The 23284-nt window shown below is 41.9% G+C and overlaps 1 protein-coding gene across 7 annotated transcripts in view; it reads left to right on the forward strand.

The window, feature by feature from the left end:
* Positions 1-23284, forward strand: part of PTPRS (protein tyrosine phosphatase receptor type S) — a 455981-nt gene that overhangs the window by 395256 nt on the left and 37441 nt on the right. For 5 of the 7 annotated variants that reach the window (XM_085637322.1, XM_085637321.1, XM_085637325.1 and 2 more), the window contains 5 exons: positions 1281-1441; positions 3930-4042; positions 8180-8227; positions 14948-15045; positions 21186-21309. In XM_085637322.1, the coding sequence (XP_085493448.1) occupies positions 1281-1441; positions 3930-4042; positions 8180-8227; positions 14948-15045; positions 21186-21309 (544 nt within the window). The remainder of the gene's footprint in view (positions 1-1280; positions 1442-3929; positions 4043-8179; positions 8228-14947; positions 15046-21185; positions 21310-23284) is intronic. The other 2 variants (XM_085637326.1, XM_085637327.1) reach the window with 1 other exon arrangement.

Here is a 23284-nt window from a genome sequence, read left to right on the forward strand (position 1 = left end):
TTACTCAGAGGATGCTTTTTAAGAGCTGTCGCATATTTACCCACGGTCAATGAAATACAGGCACTCGTGTTGTTAACACAATCTTTCAGACATCAGAATGAGGTTACCTTGAGGACACTTCCAAAACATATAGTAAAGACTGTTATACCTTTCCATTTGTATAACAATCAAATGACTCATTTGCCAGTGGTTTTCCACTGCCAATGTCAACAACTTACTGTCATCATGCTTCACAAATATTGGGGATGTCCATAATCAAGACTACTATTGACAAATGTACACTACAAACAATTCAGTTATGTTGCTCCTTGGCAGGGAAAATGTTATAAATGAAGCTTAAAACACAAACATAATAACAGCTAAACCTATATAGCACACGCTAATATTTCTCTGGTCTATAGGCACCTCTATGGTTGTCATTAGTAATGTTTTCTTAGCTAATGTTTGAAGAGTTGCTACATGGTCTCTATGCACGCTCTTACCAAATACCACTGGGTACGTTTTCAGTCGAGATAGGAAGCAGTAGTAAGAAAAACAGTTTTAAACATTTTATTGCTACTACACACACTTCACACCAACTTACATAGGTGGAATATGGCTACATAAGCAATGAACAGAATGGGAATTTAGAAAAAGGTTTTGCTGCAGAAGAAACAAGTTACTTACCTAAACAATAATTCTACATCTTGAGACTTTTTTAGATTCAAATGACACTCTCCTTTCCTCCGCTGAAGAGGAGTGGTGAACAAACAAATGAAGGTATAAAGAGTTACAATCTGTATAAAGGAATTAAGATGCAAATAAGTGCATACCAAGGACAATTAATATCTTACATTCCAAACATGGAATAGGAGGTCATCGTGGGCCTATGCTTAATGTCCCCATCATTCTTATTGATAAACAATCAACCGGTTCTCTGGCCCTAACCACTAGATGTTGGAATAATGCACCGCACAGGACTCTGGAAGTCTTCAGCTATCAAAGTATCATCATGGGTAAGTCGTATCTTTTGCCTGATAGATTCCCCAGATCAGATTAGATTAGTGTCCGATAGTGACACAGGGACAAATCATATTCCTCCTTGATGAAGTCACGGTACACTCCTCTCTTCTGGAGACAACAGGGCAGATCTAATTTCTACCTCCAGAGTCTAGGATTGATTATGTTTGGCTATAAACAGATTATGTTGGCTAGAAGAAGGCTGATCTGAGGATGATTTAGCAACACTTAGCCACTTTATAAGCTGCTGTTTTTGATTTCTTCCTCTCTTTTCCATCCAGAGGATGTATGCAGCCAGTCCATACTCTGATCCCATCCAGCTTGACGATCCGGACCCTCAGCCAATCATTGATGGGGAGGAAGGGCTGATCTGGGTCATTGGGCCAGTGCTTGCTGTGGTCTTCATCATCTGCATTGTCATCGCAATCCTTCTCTATAAAAAGTAAGAGCTGCACCCTGATGGCACGCAAGAGGCTCTTTGGGTCTGCTGAGGGCAGTTTAGGTACAATGAGTAACTCTGTGCGCATGCAAGGGCTACCGCAAAGACAGTTTGAAGTGGTGAGCGGATTACAGCAGTGGGGTGATACTGGAATAGGTTATGGACAGCATGCAGATTACAAAGAGGGTATCTATTTATGTGTTAAGCGCAGCCTTCAGGTACTAAAGTTGGATGCATGTGGATGTTTGGGGCGGTGTGAGACCTGAATATTGTGAGATGTGTCTCGTATCTTTTGCCTATTACTCTACAGCAGACGTGTTCTTTTCTGTATTGAAGTTTTGCCATCATTTCTGAGGATGAAGCCCCCAACCTGGTGACGTGCAGGTGCAAGCCTATTATTGTACAATATGCTGTCCTGGTTTCTGCAGAGATCTCAGTTTGTCACATTTCTCATCTAGATTTCTTTTTTTTGCATTCCAAACTTGCATCCCTGATTTATTTTTCTAACTGTAAAACTGCAGGCACCAGAGTACCAAGTTAAAACAGGACAGGATGAATTTGATCTGCGCAACATAAAACCTGTACTTCTAGCTGACTGTGGCCGTTCATGTTTTCATTCTTTGCTTAGGCTGGCAGTAAGAAGCTTGCAAGCCTGTTTCACAGGGTGCATTAGCTGTCCTTCACAGATAAGGCCTGTCTTGGCTCTATGCCTTGCAAGACGTGCCATAGTTTCTTGTTCCCCACTTGTTCAGTTTATCAACCGTAATTTATGCATGTTCTTCTTTCTTTTCTTTCCTGCTTCTGCTGGACAGCAAACCAGACAGGTAAGAACAGCCACAGTCTTGCTGTCACCTTGCCAGCGTCACTGTGTGAAAAGATGGTGACTTACTGTGGTCAAGTGTGGCGAAAGTGTGGGAGCTGATATTAATCATGCTAGTAAGCTACATGTTCTCCGTACAGGCAGTATCTAACCTTAGAGATGGGACAAGATATGTCTGTGGGGGAACATGAGGGGCAGGTGGCTGGTACATATTGTCCAGTAATGGCCCATCCTGGGTGGCGGTGGTAGAAATAAATAGTGGAGATCGCATCGAGGGATCGATCTTAATTTCCAGTAATGCATTCAGTGACGCTTGTCTTGCATAACTAGCTTTCAGTTGGAGTTCCTACTTATTGTCAACAAGATCACTTTACAAGTTAAGTGTCTGATGCAGACATCTGGGGCGACCCGCTGGTGACCAGTTTGAATCCCACCATTGCCACCTTGGCCTTTTATACTTCAGCAGGTGGATACATGTATGGCCATTATTTCTGGTATGGATAATACCCGATATTTACAGAAATGCCACAAACTGGTAAGAAGGCTCCGTAGCGTGCATCAGAGGCAGAAAGCATGCTGGCATGCCATGGTTGTCTTAGTTGTTGAGTTCCTCTGCAGACTAGAGCCTATTCTAGCCTGGGCCATTTTCTGTGAGTTAGTTTAACTTAACCAGGGTTTTACTCTATGAAACAGACTGCTGTCCTCTGTAAAAACAAACTTAGATCTAGTCACGTCTGTCCTTTGTTTAAAAGATATTCATGGTCCAGACTTTGGTTGCACTCAGAGAGAAAGTCCACGTGCCAGCCATGCGTGCCTTGTGATGAAGACAACAGTTAGTCTAGGCTGACGTCTGTGAGATGAAGTCTGGTTCTGTCCATGGACGTCACATCTGGGACAGACCGTGCTCTTGTCCTAGTTGTCTCCTGTGAGCTGTTGCCTGGGTGATAAAAGTTTGTCTAGTCATGGCTGCCACCAGTGATAGACGTTTCTCTATTCATGATTGTTCTCTGGAAGACGGACTGTAACTTAGCCATCACTATTCCTGAAGAGAGAGTTCCTGGTTTAGTCATGGTGAACCCTGGAAGCTAGAGTCAGGTCTAGCTGTCTTGGACAGCTATGAGAGAGACAGTCATATACTTGGCTGCCTACTGGAAAAAAATAATGGTATAACTGTGGCTACCTTTTGAGACAAATCACCATCTAGGCAACGCTGTCTACTGCAAGATACACCTTGGGATAGCAGGAAGCATTTGTTTCAAATGCCACTGGTTTCCATACCTACCGTGATCTTGCAAAAGGGTCAGACTGGTAAATTCCTCAAATATGATTTGTGAAAGGGTTTGACTCAAGTCAACACCAAATGTTTACAACCAGAACCCAAACTTAAGTAGTCATTGTCGAACTAAAGGAAATCTCTCGCTGATCTTCTACCACTCACTCACTGGGCCCGTGTAAGGATTCTGCATGGTCTATACTGTCCATTCTGTCCTTTTGTTTCTGATTCGCTCTAGTGTCTAAAATCATAGTTTCTACTAGAATTGTGGTGTGATCGAAGAATGTCACATCACCCTGTCAATTAGGTACTAAATTAGGTAAAGTGTAGATGTCACTTTCCCAACGAATTATCCCCTGGCTAAAATGGTCTATTTATTCTTTGGTATTTCTTCCAAGCAAACGGAAAAACTCTGAGCCCAGGACGAAGTGTCTCCTGAACAACGCTGAGGTCACACCCCATCACCCAACCGACCCCGTTGAGATGAGACGCATCAACTTCCAGACACCAGGTAACCGTAGGCTTATGCTACCATGTGGTAAGGATGGAGTATATGAGCAGATCCTCACAGGTTTAATGTCGGCAGTGCCTACCTTCCCCCGCCTCCCTGATGGGTGCTGTCCAACTTCAAATCCCTCCCACTCTCTTTGACCACAATCTCTCTCTGTTGGCGTCATCGAGACAGACTTTGACAAACCCAATGTAATGATCAGAAAGGACAGGTGCAAGATTTTGTAACGTAAACCTATTTGTGGTCCACACTGGTGTGTGATTCCAGCATCTGTTGGTTGGGCTCATGAAATCATGTGGATAAATCTTCAAGCATCCAAAATAGATGACGTTTAAATAACTCAGGATGATGTTAATCATGAGCACAAAGTCCCACAGTGTAATCGCCATATTTTGATTCTATTTTGGTAATATCTAGGAAAGAAATAAATATGGTCTGCAGCAGATAGGGTTGCAATTTTCCACTTAACCATGGAGGCAGGTGAGATTAATTTGAATCCAGTCCAGTTGCAAAACCCTGCTATGGACCTACTGTAGATTCACACGCGATGCACTGATTATACAGCAGTACTTCCCTTGGAACAGTAGGTCTGATGTGGTAGCTAGTTACGTCTTAGCATGCTTATTCATCAATACAAGAATGCTTAGTGAACGTATGAACAGATGACCTTGTAGCCACCACTGATGTGTCAGCCAAGGAAACATTTCCAATAAAAGCAATTGAAGTTGTTTCTTTCCCCAGATGACGTGTGCTGTATTCGAACCGTCTTTTGTGCAAGAAAGGAACATAACTGAATAGCTTGAACAATTCATTCAGTGATCGGTAACTTTGCCACTGGCTTTCCCAGCATCTGTGGCGCATGTGAGACGCAAGTTGCTGTGTTTGGTATACAAGTTAAATTTTTATCGATATAATAGTATAATGCCCTTCTGGCATCTACAATATGCAACACCCTTTCTGTACAGAGGTTGTATGATTGAGAAAACCAGGCAATATACCACTTTAATTTATATGAAAAAGTGCAATAACATTTGGTGGGTATTTAATACTACCCTTTAATGATCTACATACTTGTTAGTGGGCTTGCTTAAATGTCCGGTCCTGGACTTACTCTGTAAAGGCAAATGATGGCCACCAAGAAAAGCACTTTAAATATCAGCAACTGTAAAGCTGCTGAACAGAGAGCCTCAAGAGGCAGTCACACTAACCACCTTGAGGCCATATCTAAATTTCATGGAAGAGGGGGAGGGCGGTGTGAAGAAGTGGGTGAAGGTGCATCACATCCTCCAAGAAATAATGAATGACCTGATTGTTGAAGAGTGACTTCTGTTGCAGACTTGTATGCGTATGAGATTCATGTACTCTTGCAGACGCATAACCCGCACCGGTACCCAGCAGATGTACCATCTAGTGCAGTACCACATGAACAGAAGTTGAAAAACGTGTTGTTTGATGACACTTTGGTAACTCTCTTCCACTCAACAGCACAACAAGTCAGTGGGGCTGGTTTGTGAGCCTTCCAAATATTGATCCTACATATTTGTTGCAGCTTTAGGTGACTAATAACCAGATCAGCCAAGTTCAGATTCCTTGTATTCTGGGTCTCTGACTTGACCCTACTGTAAGGTTAGATAATCTGATAACACAGTGGTTTTTAGTATTAAACTACCAACATTTAAGGTGGATGTGAAAACTATCGCAGACGCTCCCCTGTCAGCGTTATACGCATCAGTCTCATTCGCCACTCGTGGTATCTGTGGTGGAACTGGAGGAAATGTAATTTCAAAGAGCACTGAACTGACTAATCAGCCGTGTAATATGCTTCCAATCTGAGTGTGTAGCATATGCCTGTCGCAAATCAGACTACTGTATCAGGACCCCATTAAGTAAATTAGCTGTCTAAGACTTCACTGGTCCTGTTCTTACTTGTGATTCACCCAGGTCTGTCTGTTCAGAGAGTGGCAGACAATACACCAAGAGACAGCCTATGCTTTGCATTGCTCAGAGCCACATTCCCACCAATGCCCTTGCTATTTATTGAGGGGACACCTCTGCCAGAAGAGTGTCTGGAAGGCCCTCAGGGCTAATTGAACTGTTTTAAATTCCAGCAGATTCATCTTTTCCTATATGTCAATTGGTGACCACGGATCCCTGCTGTTTAGTTTTTCTGACTGCATGCTCAAACTAAAAGATAGTCTATCACCAAAATGGAAACAATTAAAAAAAACACAGAAACAGCAACTTCTCCTTTTACTGTCATTATGTAGGACCTGTGTCTAAAATTTGTGTGATGTTCATGGTCAGTCAATGTTAAATTTCCAGTGCATTTTCAATCCTTTGCATCTGGCATATTTTGGTGGAAATGTATTTTGTTGCTTTAAGAAAACCAGTTTCAAGGTTGAGTTGATGCAAAAAAAAAATGATCTAACTTTCTATCTTGGTCGGAACAGCGCTTTCAAACTGGATGGCGGAAAATAGAGTGTAAAGATGTCAATAATATGGTGTGATTCAATAGGCTTACTGTCAACTGTTATCATGAATCTTTTGACTTTACACAGTTCACACCCATAATAAGAGTTAGCTAAATGTATTATCAAGTACAAAATAAATGAGGGGATAATGCATCGCTTATGAATCTAGAATAGCGTCGATCTTCAAAACTATTATTACAAGCAAGTTACTGTTTCCTTTTGAATTTAGGGTCAGCAAAGCTGAATACGTGCCAGATTTTCAGAAAATCACTTACTATGGCACAAAACAAATTAATCTGAATATGGAGGCACTGTGAGCTTACTCTCAACGTCCTAGTTATCAATGGTCAAATGGCCATGGTCAAAGCCCAGAGACAGAGAGATTTTAGGCAAGACAAGTTTCTGGACCCAATCAACAAAATGCAGAATTAATGCCTAGCCTGTGAATCCAGTAGTGCTTCAAGATACAAAATCAACGTTGCAGGAAAGTAACTGGTTTCCTGTAATGGTGCCATAAGACAATGTTTAATAGTTACCACACTGCAGAGAGTAACCACGACCAGCTTACTGTAAAATTGGGATAATACAATATTTGATAGGAGCTTATCTGGGCCTGTGGATGGATAAAGCCAAACTAAGAGATATGTGACAAATCCAAACCAAAATGTAATTTTGGTAGAGAGTGCAGCAGTCTCTTTGAGGAGAAGATTGAGGGATCTGTTCAGCACAATGCAGGATGGAGAGAGATGGAATGTCAGTGTGACCCCTCAGCTTTAACAGTGAGGATCCATTGTCTTAGTTGCTGGATGTACAATGTCCAGAGCAGGTAGCATGTCAGTCAGTTTGAAGGGAAGAACAGAAAGGAGCAGGTCCCTATGGATAAAAAGAACAAGAGAAAGGTTGTTGTGGAAGAACACCGAGAGGGACCTGGAGAGTAAAACAAAGAGTACGATGAAGAAAGAGCTACGAGCAGGAAGTAAAAGGACCTCTACTTCATATGGTTAGGGTGAATGATGTAAAAAGTTTCAATATGGGCAATAAACAGACAGGAAAGTCAGAACGATTTTAATTCCAAAATAACGTGACCGCCACTTTAACTTCACTAGAGTGCTTTACTGTTTTTCTCCTTCCATTGGTTGAAAAAGCACTTTCATTGTGCTTTGGCCTTAAGCGATCTTGCCTCCTGCGTGGTGCTATGGCCGGCCCAAAGTGTGTCATGGCAAAGATAGTGGATTAATAAGGGACTTTGTTTTTCAATCTCCACAAGGCCTTAATGCAACAAAGAGCCCCAAGTGAAATATTGGAGATTGGGCTCTATATTTTTTAAGCATTTTTAATTAGCATGAAATCCAGTATACCACCTACTCTGTATAGATGTATAGTATTAGTAAAAAGCTGTGTTAATGTTGTGATTCAGTGGAGTGGGGCCTAGCAGAGGAATGTTCAGACTGTACATAGAATGGCATCCTATACATCTCTCCTGGGCCCACCTTATCTTGCTCCCTATCTCAGCACCCCTATCGAAATACTTCCAAAAAGGATGACAAACATTTCTGTTCCTCCAAAATTTATGTTATTTTAATTTTTTTGTCTCATGACTATTTTTTAGTTGTGATAGCCGTTGTTGTATTTTTTATTTCTTTATTTTTTTTACTGTTCTTTGCAGATTCTGGTCTCAGCAGCCCCCTCAGTGACCCTGAGTTTGGCTTGGAAAGTTAGTTCCAGTCTGTTTTTGTTCCTATTGGTTCATTTTCCTGCTTCTGTTTTTAATTATTATTTCAGTTTATTTTTGTTGTCTTTGTTGAGCTTTTGCTCTATTATTCATCTTCTCTCTGTTTGTTCCTATGGGTATGTGATTCTGGTCTCGGTGTTTATCATCTCACTCCCTCTCAATGCCATCAATGTGTCTGTCATGGATCTGAACAGTTTTACAGTTTAGAAGAATTACAAAGGAGCTCTTAGTCCAAAGGCAGGTCGATTTAGCCCTCAGCCCATCCACCGAGAGCCATTGCTCTGGGAGGATGCCCCTCTAACTTTCCCTGGGACCAATTCTTTTTTTTAGAGGTGGGATTTTAATAAGATGTCCATTGGCTGCATGGAGCCATTTGTTGGCTGAAATAGAGGCCAATGCCTATTGTGCTAAAATGTAATATCTACTAAAGTTTCCCCCTTGCAATTTGTTTAAATGTAGCTCATGTAGCTGTGGTAAGGAACCAGTTCATATATACTCTTGCCAAAATCTTAGCCTGTTAAAAGTTGAATGTAAATATATGACGTGTGTACACATATGGCTGGGTTACTGTTGATAGCAGATTAAAGATGCTCTGTTTGAGACCAGAGGTAGCAAATTCTCAAGTCTGGTTAAAAAACCCTGCTACTCTAAGTCGCGTAATAATTTGCTATGCCCCTAGCCCCCCTTTTAACTATGACTGTGGCAGCTTCTTTTGCTTTTTGTACTGACAATATGGCTCTGCCTTGCAGGTGGAGTTGTGGGGGAACTGCCTAGCTTGCCTTTCTCTAGAAGAAGTCATGCAGGGTCTATAGGTGGTGCAACACTAGCGAAATTCCGAGTAACTTTATAATGAGGTGCATAGAGTCTCAGGGTCCATGTCGGACGCTCTGTCACTACCCCTTCATATTTTTATTATTGAAACACTTGCTGAAGCCTTTACAGTTACTTGAAACAGAGAAACTATCCCAGTGTGGAAGTCTGCTGATTGTGCAGTACTACTTTCCAAGGCACCCTTTGCCAGGAACCAAAAATTACTTCAAGTGGAGTCTAGATTCTGTGGCCAGTTACTTTAGGACACCTCTAAGCTTGTAGTAAAATTGTGCAGACGCCCAGCAACTTACCTGTGGGAACACAGAATGAAGAGCTTAAATTCTTTGAGGTTGTAGGCGCGGTATGTACTATTGCCCCAAACGTATATGTTTAGTGTTATCCTGCATAAAAAGATATAGCATATGTATTGCTCTATCCGAACCCAGAAAAGGTCAACGGTTGGCGAATTGCTAGATGAGCATGCGGCCTTCACCTGCCTATGAGAATAACAGAGCAGTGTCCTTGTTTTGGCAGTCTGTCTACCATTTTTATGTTTTGTTTCAGTTCATAGAATCGCAAGTGTTAGGGGAATCACTGAGCAGAACATAGTCCAAATCAGATGTAGGTATCATTTTGGCATGATATAGGAGGAACAGAGGAGGGTGGGGGGCAGGGACCGAGTGTTCAACGGCCCAGGTATAGGGCAGGGGAACTAAAGCCAAAGCATGCTGTAAAACTGATGTCTCGCTTGCTTGCCATCTCTGTGCTACTTATTCTGGTGGGCTGACCATGAACTGCCATCACTGCTGCCACCGCTGCTCTCACTAGCACCGCTTGCCACAAGACTCCCATCGGGGCTCGAAATTTTAAATGGCTGCCCTTTTCCATTATCAAGCGGTGTCTCAGGACACTGCCTCATCCACCTAACCCTGTTGTTTTATGATTACAGATATAGCACTGATCCGAAATTGCCACCACCTGACAGGGCCCACTTAGTTGTTTGAATAGATCTGTGCCAAACAGTTGCCATAGTGATATGTTGATGGCTTCTGCTCGGGTTTCTGGACGTTACCTGACTCTTGGGAAGGAGATCCATTGCAACTTCTCTCTAGCAAACCACTCAATGGGGGTTACTGTTTGACAGCTTGTTGCAGAGGTTTACTAAGGTCATCTGGAACTGTGTGACAACAGTCTTGCTATGGATCGAGGATTTATAGTCATTGCTGGGTTCCAAAGAAACCTCCTTGGAGATAACATACGTATTGTTAGAACATGAACCTTGCTTGACGAGACATTTAACGGTACATTATCTGCTGGCTGGTCAATATTTATAGGCATTTTGACAGTCTTTTCTATGGTATCTTTGAAACCTGTTTTTGGGTGCAAAACATCTTTCCTTGGAGGATGTGTTGAACTTAAGCTTCTGTTTGCTTGGAAAGTAAAGCATGAGCCAGTTTTAAAAATATGAAGTGTTACCGTGGCTAGGAATTCGTCCGGAGGGGTTGCTTTGGAGACCTGTTGTTGGTCAAATTTGCATACAGAGGATTGTTGTTTCTTTGAAGAATCCTTTGGAGAGTGTGGACTAGGGGCAAACACATTTGGTACCATCCCATTGCTGCACTGGTTGGCTAGCCTCTCAGAGTGTTATTAATTGACTTTTTTTTACACAGATGATTGATTGGGATTGTTATTTGAAGACTAGAATGATGATGGGAATCACTTTTAGGCTTTTGATGCTAGAAAGGTCTCTTTCTGGACTGAAAGCACAGGTTTTCAGAGGTTCTACTCTATTTTCTGATGCAAAAAAAGACAATTGGAAAAGAGTTCACTGTATCCAGTTGGAATACATACAGTTTCCTCTTGCGACCATTGTTTACTGTATTATCAACTGCTGCTCGGCTACATGTTCTATTGTGTGGATGTTTTTTTTGCAGAACTGTTGCCTTGGAGAGTTCGGAAGAGACAAGCACATCTTATAAAAAATAAAAATAAAACTACGGTTTTGGGACTATTTTCTAAAAGCATATTTGACTTAGAACTTAAATTTTGTTGGTGTTTGTGGGTGTTCCAGAGACACCGTTGATAGTCTCTTTCTTTTGTGCTGGAGAATACTACTACCTGCTTCTTAGGGTGTAGAAGTCAATACGTTTTTGGTTACACAGTGGTTGGCAACTTTGCAGCTCTCCTAGTAGTTAAATATAAAGTTGTTTTAGATGTCTGGAGTTAAAAATCTGGATGGTGTGTCATGGGAGCTTTTGTTGGGTGATGATTGATCAAAGGTTTCTTTGTGAATGTGGTGCCTGTTATGGCAGAATCTGGGAATAATCTATAAAGTAAAGTTTTTGATTGTCCCTTGAAGGGTATGTGAGAAAGACTTTTGGATGACAGACCTGTTGGTGAAGAAGAGGTCTTTAAAGGTTTGTGGGTAGGAGTCAGAAATATGTGGCTATTTGCAAGATGTATACATCTATCCACTGCTTGTGAAGTTCTCTTTGAGGCCATTTTAGTATTTTCAGGAGGTTTTTTAAATACATTTTCTCCAAGGCATTCTCTTTTGAGCCTCATGTTCAATTTAGCACTCTGTGGTTCTTCATTTATCTATATTCCCTAGCTGTGTTGTGAGGTACTTTATTCTCGACACTGTAAATTAGTTAACATTGTCCATGTAAGGCAATGTTGTAGAGTTTATTTGTACATTTTATCTCATGTTGTCATCGCCGTTAGCACTCTGCTTCCATCCAGCTGTCATCAACCTCATTACTTAGCTTCCAGATAGTCTACCCAAAACCTGAATATTTACGAAATCAAGATTACCTTAAGAGTAGCTTTAGAGCGTAAACCTATGTGTCTCACTACTATGCATCGCAATAAACTTTTGTGACTTTCCTACTGGGTTAGGAGAAGTCACTGCAAGCCTAGCAGGTTTAAAGTACATAGACTGAGTATCTGACCTAGTTTTTTTTTTTTTTTTTTTTTTAGAAATAGCTGCAATTTCCCAAGATCAATCAATAGTTTAAGAGCTGCTACATTTAACTCACATCATCATTCTTAGTCATGCTCTCCTCAAGTGTAGGAACTCTTGCTCAGAACAATTTCAAGTTTGTTAATTGAAGAGTTTGAAGCGTGTGATGTGTGAATGAACGAATGTAAAGTCAAATATTTGGGAAGATGTGTGAGGCTATTAATCATGGAATACGTGATACCCCATTTTTGGCACAAGACCAATGATGGTCATATGCACAAGACTCAGACGTAACCCCAACATTAAAGAATGTGAGGCAGTTCCTGACGCTTCAGTGACACTTAGTCGAATGATTTGAAGCCTGAGACATGAAGAAGTTGGATACAGATTTAGTGACCGTCCAAAGAATGATCAAGATGACGTAAACTAAAATAAGTCACATTCTAAAGAAGCGTATGAGATTTTTTTAAATACATGTGCGTGTCATTCCACATGATGTGTTAGCTGGGACATGGTCACACTGTTTAAGGTCCAATAGGTTACCTTTGAATACAAAAGTGTCACGTCGCTTAAGAATATGATGCTCAGTGGTTAGACATGACAAGGATTCCATTGAAATATATGATTCTGGTTACATAAAAATTAATGGCATTTCACTGGTAATGAGTCTGCTGTCTATTGGCTAGACTTTGCACTAAAGAAATAGCACATACATACAAGGCCTCTCTTTTATGTCCCACTTAAACCTCATCAAAAAGGCATCCGCTCTTAAAGATTTAACTGATTGCATTGAAGCCAGATCTTTTAATGCCCTCCTCCCCATGCTATTGCAAAGCCATTTTCTTGGGCACTGCCAACAAAGTTATTTCAAAACATTAGAAAGACAAAAGCCAAGCATCCCAGTTTATTGTTGGCCTCCTTGATTATTTTGATAACATCACACCGCCATTGAAGACTCTTCACTGGATAATATATAGGGAAAGAATGCCATTCAAGTCCCTGTGCATGATCAATAGATTATTACACCACTGGAAGTTCTTAATTACGAGTACGTCTGGAAGAACTACTTCCAACTACGGGTCAATGGAAAATAAAATTTTTGAAACTGCAGGGATTCCTGCATGGTTTTCTCCATTTCATTCAGATTTTAACCCTGGCATTTTGCCTGTTTTTAGCAAGAGAGGTGAAAGTGGGAAAAACTCAGAATGCAATGTTCCCACGTTACCTGTAATCCTATTAGGACCTGCTACACCTATTACTGGTCCAGTCAGGCTAAATGGACAACTGATAATAAGGGCCTAAATGTTCAAAGTTGTAACTTCTTAGCCTCTTTTTCTCAATCTCTACAACTCCTAAAATTTCCGCCATATTTGACGAGGTCTGAAGATCTACTTGTTCAGGAAGATCTACTAATTTCGGGCCCACAGCAATTGAATCTCTCTGAGCATGCGCTCTACCAGTCTACAAAATTATTCAGATGACTATTTCTGATCATGTGCCTATGACGGGCTAAGCAAGTTCGCTCATTCCAGATGTGCTATACAAAGACATTCTTTCTGTGTATGTCCAAAACTTTAACACCAGTTTTATAATGGTGACTACTGAATCTACAAAAACGAACCCAGCATACCAATTGTTTGCAACAGCATACTGACCAGGTACAAGCAACCATTGGATGTATCTGATTGTCACTTGTCTACATAATAGGGACTCGTAAGGCTGTATGACACTGTAATAATGCTGTAATAAAGAAACATAAATGTGTCATTCCACTGGAGCTTCTGACGATCCTAGTATATATGTAAGAGAGAATGCGTGTGCGTGTCTATATGTGTGAGGTTTTAGTTGAAACAACCATCCATGGAGCAGGGGAGGTTAATATGCACAATTGAGTGTCCGTCCATAAGGAGTGCTTGGTTTATTAGGTTAGAATCAGTAACATTCTATTAGAAATGCATGAAACCATTCACATAGGATGTTGTGGAATTCAAATAAAGCAGAGAAAGTTAATGTAATGGGGAAAATAGTTTCTAGAGAAGCAAGGGTGTAAAAATACAAAATCAAAAACAGTTTCAAATATATTTAAAACAGTGATTCTTCTTCCACATCCTCAATTTTTTTTAAAGATTGCACAGAATGCTTCATAATATTAAGTGCCATCTTAATCTTCTGCCTTCTACCATGGCCAGCCAAGCACCCTGTAAAATAAACTGCCCCTTCATCCAAGAACAGCCACTACGCACAGGGATGTGCTAGACTGAAGTTATCTTCATCATGAGCTGGTACAAGGAGGAGGCTTTGTTGGGCATCAACCTTGAACAGAAAGTTGGGATCATATTACAGTAGGGTAGAACCACCTCCCACAAACTCCTTCAAAGCTGTGATTTAACATTAAAACCAAATGTAAAGGCATCCATCAGGTTCGGACATGCCTCATCCAAGCTCACATTTGCCATCTGAATCAGGGATGTCCCCTTGAGTTGAGTAAAGCACCAAGTAGATCTAAAGTGCAAGAAAAGGGAGAATCTCTTTTACTCTAGCACTGCCCTGAAAAGAGTGTCACTTGGCACCATTGTGGCCCCCTCTCTCTACTATCTCCTATTCATTTCATCCATCCAGCCATCTCCATGTTGCGTTGCTTTGTTTCCCTCTGGCAGTGCTTTGGTTTTGATTTGGGGCCAGATGGGGGCTCTTTTGTGTTGGTGGTACCTGCGGAGTTCTCTGGCTGACCATAGGGGCCATTCTGGGGAAGCCTCATTTGCCTTTTGATCTTGCAGGCTATCATTTCGAGCCCTGACGTCTGTGCTAACCTCTCTTTGCAATGCAGAGCTCACATTCCTAGACTTTCCTTTCTAGTGCGTGAGTTGTTTCAAGGCTTAACTAACATTGGAGCGGGGTTGTCAGCATGTACTGCTTTGTTTTCTCCACAGGTATGCTCAACCACCCACCTATCCCCATTTCAGAACTGGCGGAACACACAGAACATCTCAAAGCCAACGATAACCTGAAGCTGTCCCAGGAATATGAGGTAAGTTAGAGCTATTCTGTGCCCTTAGTTTTGAGAGTATTTGCTATTGTCCCAATACCTTTTTTTATTTTAATGGAATGCCTCTCCCACCTAAGGAACCTCTGCTAACAGTACATGAACATGGTATTAAAAAATTGATTATAGAAGGAAACAAGAGGAAAGTTGCACCTTAGAAATGTAAGACTTTGCATGCATCTCCAGTCAGGACAGGTCAAGTTCCTTGCCTCCATCAGCAGGCTCCAGAACATGCACTCTCCAGAGTTGACTGTTGTAGGAAGCTGGCTCTGTATATAACTGTTATGCACTAAAGGAGTGATTTTGAGTTTGGCAGATAGGGTACTCCGCAACAAACTTAGAGAAGATCCTCGCCCATCAAACCCTCGGTCCACCCGCTCTATTATGAGTCGGCCAGACTATTCTTTTTCCAACAGCGATGCTCTAGCTTTCTCTGCTGTCAGATAGCTTACTCAGAAAGACCAACCGAGCACGGGCCGTCAGAGTAAGGACATCAGAAAGCCTGTCCTCATTCAAGCAGACGGTCTGTGTTTTTTCTCTGTCACCACCAGGAAAAAGCTAGCAGTCCCGGACAGAAAATGCAAAGAAAAATGATCACGACATGGATGGGAGAAAACAAGGGTGTAGGATTATTTGTTTTAGCTTTTTCAATACCAAACTCCCACTTTGTGTTTTTATTTTTAAAACCAAAAAGCTTGGTGCGTGGTTGCCCCAAGGACGGCAACCGCGCACCTAAAATGCAGTGCCATCAGAGGACCTGCCGTGATTGCATTTGTTGTAAAGGCATAGCGATCAGAGCTAGGCAGAAGGTAATCTCCAAATATCGGTGGCAGTTGTCAGTCAGGGTGTCGGAGGAAAGGACCTCTACCACCCTGGCAGACGGACGGGCTGCTTGCTAAACTGTAAATCTCCCCTAAGGCTGTTTAGACACACACCCTCAGCGTATCTAAGTTTGTAGTTACAGTATCTCTGAAGCACCAGAAGAAAATGCAGTTATGGAAGCCTGTTACCAGGCAACATTTCAAAGACCACCACTGCAGCCATCTTGAGGGCATCATAAATCATCACAGGTAAAAAGTGTAGATCGTGCCTGGCGTGCGTTGTGAGTAAATAAAATTCTTACATAGTGCAAATCACTTCTTTCTGCCCTGGGTGGTAGGAGAAGATTTCACACTAGTCATTTACCACAACATACTTTGCTAAATGAATGCTTCAGTAACTCCAGACTCTGAGCTATTAGTGTGTGTAAATCTACAAGTATTCAGAGATTCAGAAAGAAAATAAAAATGTACTTGCAAGCTACTTGTCCCTGTTAGTAATGTGACAGGTCTCCCTTATGTGTGCTGTAGATGTTGAATCCGTGGGTTTATGGTTCCATTGGCTGTATGGAAGTGAAAAAAAAGTGCATTCCATAGTCACCACTTGTGCGCCTAATAAACGCTTACACATGTTTTCTCACATGGCTGCTCATCTTCTCCCCCTCTGCTACAGTACCAACACCCAACAGCCCACCTCACTGGTGATGTCACTCAAAGACCATCAATACCACACTCTTCATTCTCTACAAGGCCCCCGGCCGACTGATCCCAATTGAACAAACTCTGCATGTTTACACCCTTCTATGCCAAATAAATTGCACCAGGCCACTGTCAAAACCACATGTCTACATTTCACCGCCATATGTATTTCTTTTCAACGCTGTAAACCTATCCTGTGATCTGTCTCCCATAACCCTGCTGATGTTTAGAAGTCACAAGAGTGAGGGAGGGCCTTATCTGGCTGCAGAACCAGCACAGATTCAATGTAAAGTGCTTTTCATAAGAGTGTATGGTACTGAAGCAGATGGAAAAACACTAATAACAAGCCTATTGAGATCTCGTATATATGGTCTTTTATTAAATGCAGAGGGAAGACATCTGGAGTTTCCTTTCAAGAAGTCCCAAAATAACTCAGCCAAACTAATGAAGACTAATCTCCTTTTTGTCTTGCCTGGTTCAGGTGCATCTTACGCAGGCACTCAGTTTCTCTACTTTGCAACACTAAACCCAAATTAAGATTCTATTTTTCCCTTTTATTTCTTGGTAAAAGTGCAATGGTCTAAATCCCTTTATATAAAAGATTTGAGAAGATAAGTCTTTTTTTGCTAAAGTTAGCTGCCTCCTTCAGGATTCTGTTGGATGTTAATGACATGTCACAGTTTTGATTCAGATTTTGCTTTTGAGGTCATTGAAGATGGGGGATTGTCCCAGTCTTGGAGACCCATGAAGACACCTAAGCCCATATGGCTCGTAATTGCACCGCTTGATGTTTGGTTTCAAATATGTCATGTTTGTGGGGGTGAGAGTTGGAATGGTGCACCTTTAGTTCAGATGATTGACATGCTTGCCAAGTCCTTGCTTTCATCAAGGGTGAAACCAAGTGATTTGTCAACATTTTGAGGGCAGTAGCCCAGTGATAGCTGTTAATGTAACTAGTACTGAATCTTTGAGGCCCCATGTGATAGAACTCTTCTCTATAGCTGCATATCTGAAGAGACCACTATGGGGGACTGTACATATTGGGAAATTGGCACAATAATACCAGGCCTGTGCCTCAGAAAAAACAAAGGCCAAGGAAGGGTATGTTATATGCTCTGCCTCACATTTGATTAAAAGAAGCCACATGTTGTGCTGCCCCGGTATGTGATTAACTCAGTAGCCAAGCTGTACTATCCACTGGATTTAGGGCCACAACTAGGCATGATTCTGCCCTGTCCAGTGTGAATACCCTTACTAGCTAGCCTGCCTCTCTGACAACACTAACTTGCTAGATTTGTGTCATATCTAATTTTCACGTTTTTCCCCTGTCCCAGAATAAACAAATTAGTACCCCTTTCTGTCACAGGAAACCTTGCTCTAGCTTTCTGTTCCCTTTTTTCCCTCATACCGATGGTGTTTGCCGTTTAAAGAGCGGGTCTATTCGTGTGTGCCATATTTGACTTCCAACTTTAGAATACAATTCAGAAACTGTTTAATATGCTGAATACAGAAGTCTGAGATTCATTTGCATAATGCAATATCCCAAGTGCCCTGGCGCTGTTCCAGCATAACCTTCTCTGGTCGGGGAGCCAAAGCTAAACAAACAGCGTTAATGAAATGAGTGTGGGTGAGATTAGAGGGATCACGAACAAACAGATACACTGCAGCAAATCCCCTACCAGAACCTAGGAAGGCTCTGTGAGAACTATGGTGTGTGAGTGGGAGAATGGTATGGAGAGAACAGTAAATGGCACAACAGAGAGAATGGACAGAGTTCCAGATTGAATGGCCCTGGTGATGGAGTTTAGGGACAGAGTGCGATAGAGTTGGGTGCAGAACTAGTAGAGGCATTGGCCGCGGATGCTGGGTCAGGCACCATTGGACACGGTGCAGAGCTGGGGCCGAGATCTTTGTGATTAGCTCCTGGTGCCATGAGGCCGGAGCAGAGTGCTAGAGTTCAAGGCTGCTTGAAGTTGGACTTAGGTGCAGGAGTTCAAGACACACTGGTGCACATGGTACACGAATGCAGTGACACTGCAAGAGTACTGACTGACTAAGGATCCTTGTTGAGAGCTGAAGTACTCTATTCGGTCACCAGGTGCTGACAGAAGTCTACCAGTAAAGTATGGATACGACAGAAGAGTTTAGGTTAGCCCTGTATGAGAGCATGGGACAAGTTGAAAGATTGCAGAGATGAAGTATAGAATTTGGTGACAGGTACAAGAATGTCAGACATGGGTCAGATGCACTCAGGGAGAGCATAACTGTGCCTGAGTGGGGTGCTAGATGGCAGGAACACGGGTTCAACTGAGAGTGGAAGAATGAAAGGGCTGAGCTCACATTCCAGAGAAGTACCAGTGCAGTTTGTACTGGCGCATACTCTGATTGATCAGGGTCCTCTTGTCAATTTTGGGATCTTCCGAATCTAGGTATGATGCGTTAGGTTGTCAGTGTGAAGGGATGGAAGCAACACTGTTCGAAATGGAGATACTGAGTGTCCCCGGCACATTCCAGACCTTGCTTCTGAAATTTGTAAATTGCGACTAAGGCTCTGGCTCAAAAGTGTCACAAACCAGGGTTTAGGAGTGCCAAGTATTCTCCCCTTTATACAAGTGAAAGAGGTGGGGAAAATGTTGATGTTTCGTAATATAAGTAACGTCATGGAGTAGCCTGTTTTTAAGTGTTTACAGTTATGGCAAATAAGGAAAATTGAAGTGCTTCATTTTCCACGGGCAGTCTTATGAAGAGGTCAAAATCCTCTTTAATGAGAAGGATAAAGGATAAGTCCCCTAGGGGCGCAGATATGAGCGATTTGGTTTCAACTGAGAGTGAAAGGTTCCCCATCCTCTTGCATGAGCGAGGTTTCATCCTACCAATAAGTGAAAGGCCTACATTTTCTTACATGATCTAAATGTTTCACATCCTTTTCCAAGAGTGTGAGGTTTCCATTAATTTCCATGAATATTAAAGTTTCCTATCCTCCTCTGTGAGGGGTCTTCCTCTTCCTCCATGAGACTTTCATTCTCTTCTGCATTAATGAGAGCTCTCCATTCTCTTCCATGTGAGGTCTCCCCCTCTTATAAATGATCATAATATCTCCAACCTATTATGTGAGATCCTGTTGTGTGAGTGAGAGGTCTCGTCATCTTACAAAAGAATGAACGATTTCCATCTTAATACACAAGTGAAATGTTTCCATCCTCTTACGGGTTACCATCCTCGTACATCGCTGTGAAACGTTCTTGCATGACAGCTACTGATCTTGATCCTTTTACATGAAAATGAGAGATTTAACATCCACGCACATGATCGCTAGCCCTCTATATTTATGTGAGAGTAAATAGGTCCCGTTCTATCTATATGTAAATTAGAAAGGTGTATATTGTTCCCTTACATACAGGCAAGAGCCTCTGATGCTCTGCATGAGAGCGGCACTCCATCAACTTACATGATTGACAGGTCCTTTTTGGCTTATGCGAGAGCTCTACAGTTTACTTACGCAAGACTTAGAGGTCTTGCATCTGCCTACTTGAGAAAGTGTCAGTAATCCATACCATAAGGGGACAGTAAATTAACTATAAATTATCCCTACCAACCTAGTAAAGAGTGATAGGCCCTTCAGAGGAAGTGTAAGATAGCCACCCAGATTTCACTAGAAGTCTCAAATATGAGTAGAATATAGCATGCAAAATGTTCCAAAACATAAAGCCCTTGGAATCAACTTACAGAATCAATATAGGGCAACCCTCTATCCCTCAAGGGACCTTTCAGGATAATAAAAAAAATTTAAAAAACAGTTCCACTGCTGGAGTTTAACTATATTACTTTGTTGGAAGGGGGGGGGGTGAAGACATTATTCTAAGTCACAATAGATTTAGTCAAACAAAAAATGTGTGTTAAAAAATGATCAAAATGTATTAAATTAATACATATGGGCATTCAATCCAAACATTGATAAATGTTATTCATTCACACATGTGAGTACAGTGGTAACTGATAGAGGACCTACCATGGATGAGGTGTTAAAGTAATCTCTAGGAATGGGAAATAAGGGGAAAATGCTTTGTAAAAAAGAGGCAAGAACACTGCTGAAGAAAGTTCCTTGTGGGGATTTTGATGAAAGAGATCCAACAAAATCCTAAAATGTTCATAATGAAAAAACAATTCAAGTGTGGGAGGCATCATAAAATATCATCAATATGATTGTTTTTATTTTTGCATCCATGTTTTACAACAAAAAAAGCCTGCCAACACCTGTTCTGAAGCAATAGCTGTTTATTCAAGTCTGCAAGGTTGTACTTGTATACAGTATTGCACCACAGCTAATGATCCCAAAGAGTGGCACTATACTTAGCAACGACAAAATACAGAAAAGTTGGCCACCTCCCAACAAACTAATAATTTAAAAAGTAAGATTTAATTGCACATAGTCCAATTAAATCTCCACCTTCAAGTATGACATACATTCTTCTAACAACATTATGAGAGGGAATTACTGATTACTTGTCAGCCTACATATCACCAGTCAATGCTGGAATGAGCAAAGAAGAAGCAAATTCCCATCAGTCCATTCACTAACTCTAATTCGTTTTGGATTTTTCTTTTCAGTCCATTGATCCAGGGCAGCAGTTCACATGGGAGCACTCGAACCTGGAAGTAAACAAGCCCAAGAACCGGTATGCCAATGTAATCGCCTACGACCACTCGCGAGTCATTCTACTGCCAATCGAAGGTAACTCCCAATGGCTATTCATGAGCACAGTCCATTTCTATAATGCATAGTCCCTGCTGTAACTGTCTTTTCTGTAGTGACTGTCTTTTTGAACTTTGTCTTTAAGTAACACTCATAATAAAAAAATGTAATACTTGGACGCGTTCAGGAAATTGTAATTAGGGCTGTGGATCCCATAGACCAATACATTCTTATTAATGATGACTAAAATAATCATTTGCCCTTTTTAGTTATAGAGCTAAAGAGAATCGGCTATTGGCAGGTCAAAGGTTTAAGCTTGACCTACACAAATGTCCATTTGTATAGCGCTAATGGAGTGCTGTGTGGTGAATCTTGTGTCTGCTTGTTCGGGTGCTTTCCAAGTACCCAGTGTTGAGTGGGTAGTGCTATGCAATCTTTTGCTCAGGTCTGTTGTGCTGTGAGTTTTACCACAGTTAAGATACCACATACTTGAGTGATTGGTGGTTATCGATGTAACATGGATAATATTTTAACTTTGGTCTGATAATTATATAGTGAATTCCGATTCTATGTACACCATCCAAATGAAAGTGGCATCTTGAGAAAATAACACTAGTTTGGATGACAAAAGTGATGTTTTGCTGAGGGAACATATTCTCGATTCACATGGTTTGCATTATTCTGCCATCTACTTCTTGGTTGAAAAATATTCTTCTAAATCAAACATAATTTCTATTTATAGTTATTTAGAAATATTCAAAGCCCCAAGTAAAACCTTAGTTTAAATGCAAACAATATGTTGGTAGCATGTGTTTCTGTAGATACACATGCTTAGCATACTCCTGCCATCTAGTGTTGGGCTCAGACGTTTGCAAGTTGTTTTTCTCTAAAGAAGTCTGCAGAGTGATGTGGTATGATGCGACTCCTCCTCTTGTTGCACATCCCTCATGGGCACCAACTCCATGTCAGATGTTGTTTACCCACCGTATGGTTCGGACACGCACCCAGTGGGATCAAAGGCCATCTTGTTCCTACCATGTTTTTTGCTCGGTCTATTCAGCTACTTTTCCACCACACTACATTGGGCTTCAATGAGCTACGGATAGTCTATGTACCGACACGTGCAGCCTTCAGCTATACAAAGATCTCTGTTGACGCATGAGGCATCATGAGCTTACCCTCCTTCAGGGGCCAAGTACCGTTTCCAATTCTACATCGCCTGAGAATGCTGCACCATGATGCTGCTTCCTGCCCATCGTGCCTTGCCTTCCAGTATCAAAGAGAACGCCTCTGGGCACATAAGAGGATGCAGTAGCAGGACATCTCCAGCAAACCAAACATCTTCGGGGAAGAAGAACCCCTTGGTACCCAAGAACATGAGGATGCTGGACCGTCTAGACTTCCAGAGCACAACTGTTGCGCAAGTCCAGAGACCTTGTCGTCCAGCGAATCTGATGACCAGTGCATGAAGGACCCTGACCCGTTGCTGAAGGCCGGCTCTTGCATGAAGACCATGCCCACAGTTGTGCGTATTCCTTCATCTCAAGTGATTTATAGCTCCAAGGTAAGGTCCCATAAAAAATGTTTTTTAAAACACTGAGGCAAAGCACCACTCCTGCAGGAGGCAAGCCCTGATGAGCACAGGAGTCGAGGCAAAGCCAGTCACGGTCCCCTGCTGTTTTCCTGCACCGTTGCACAATAACCGCTTCAAAGACCACTAACCCTCTGGTCAAGGGCGCGACCCCTATCACCCAACTAGCCCAAGCTGCTCAAAGGGCATTGAACACCAATGCTCCCCACACAAAGATGGCACTGATTCCTCCTTCAGTGCCGGTACACAAGACCTCGTCAACACCAAAGCCTTCCTTGGCTCCGAAACCCCCGTTGGATTTGAAGGGAAGAGAGAAATCCAGGCCACTACCAATGACCAGTGACAAGGTCACAGCGGCCCCGATCTCGCAGAGGCTTCAGCAGGAGTTGGCAAGGCAAAAGATTCTCTTCAATTACCAGATCA

Source organism: Triturus cristatus, chromosome 12 (assembly GCF_964204655.1).
Source record: "Triturus cristatus chromosome 12, aTriCri1.1, whole genome shotgun sequence".
NCBI classification, from domain to species: domain Eukaryota; kingdom Metazoa; phylum Chordata; class Amphibia; order Caudata; family Salamandridae; genus Triturus; species Triturus cristatus.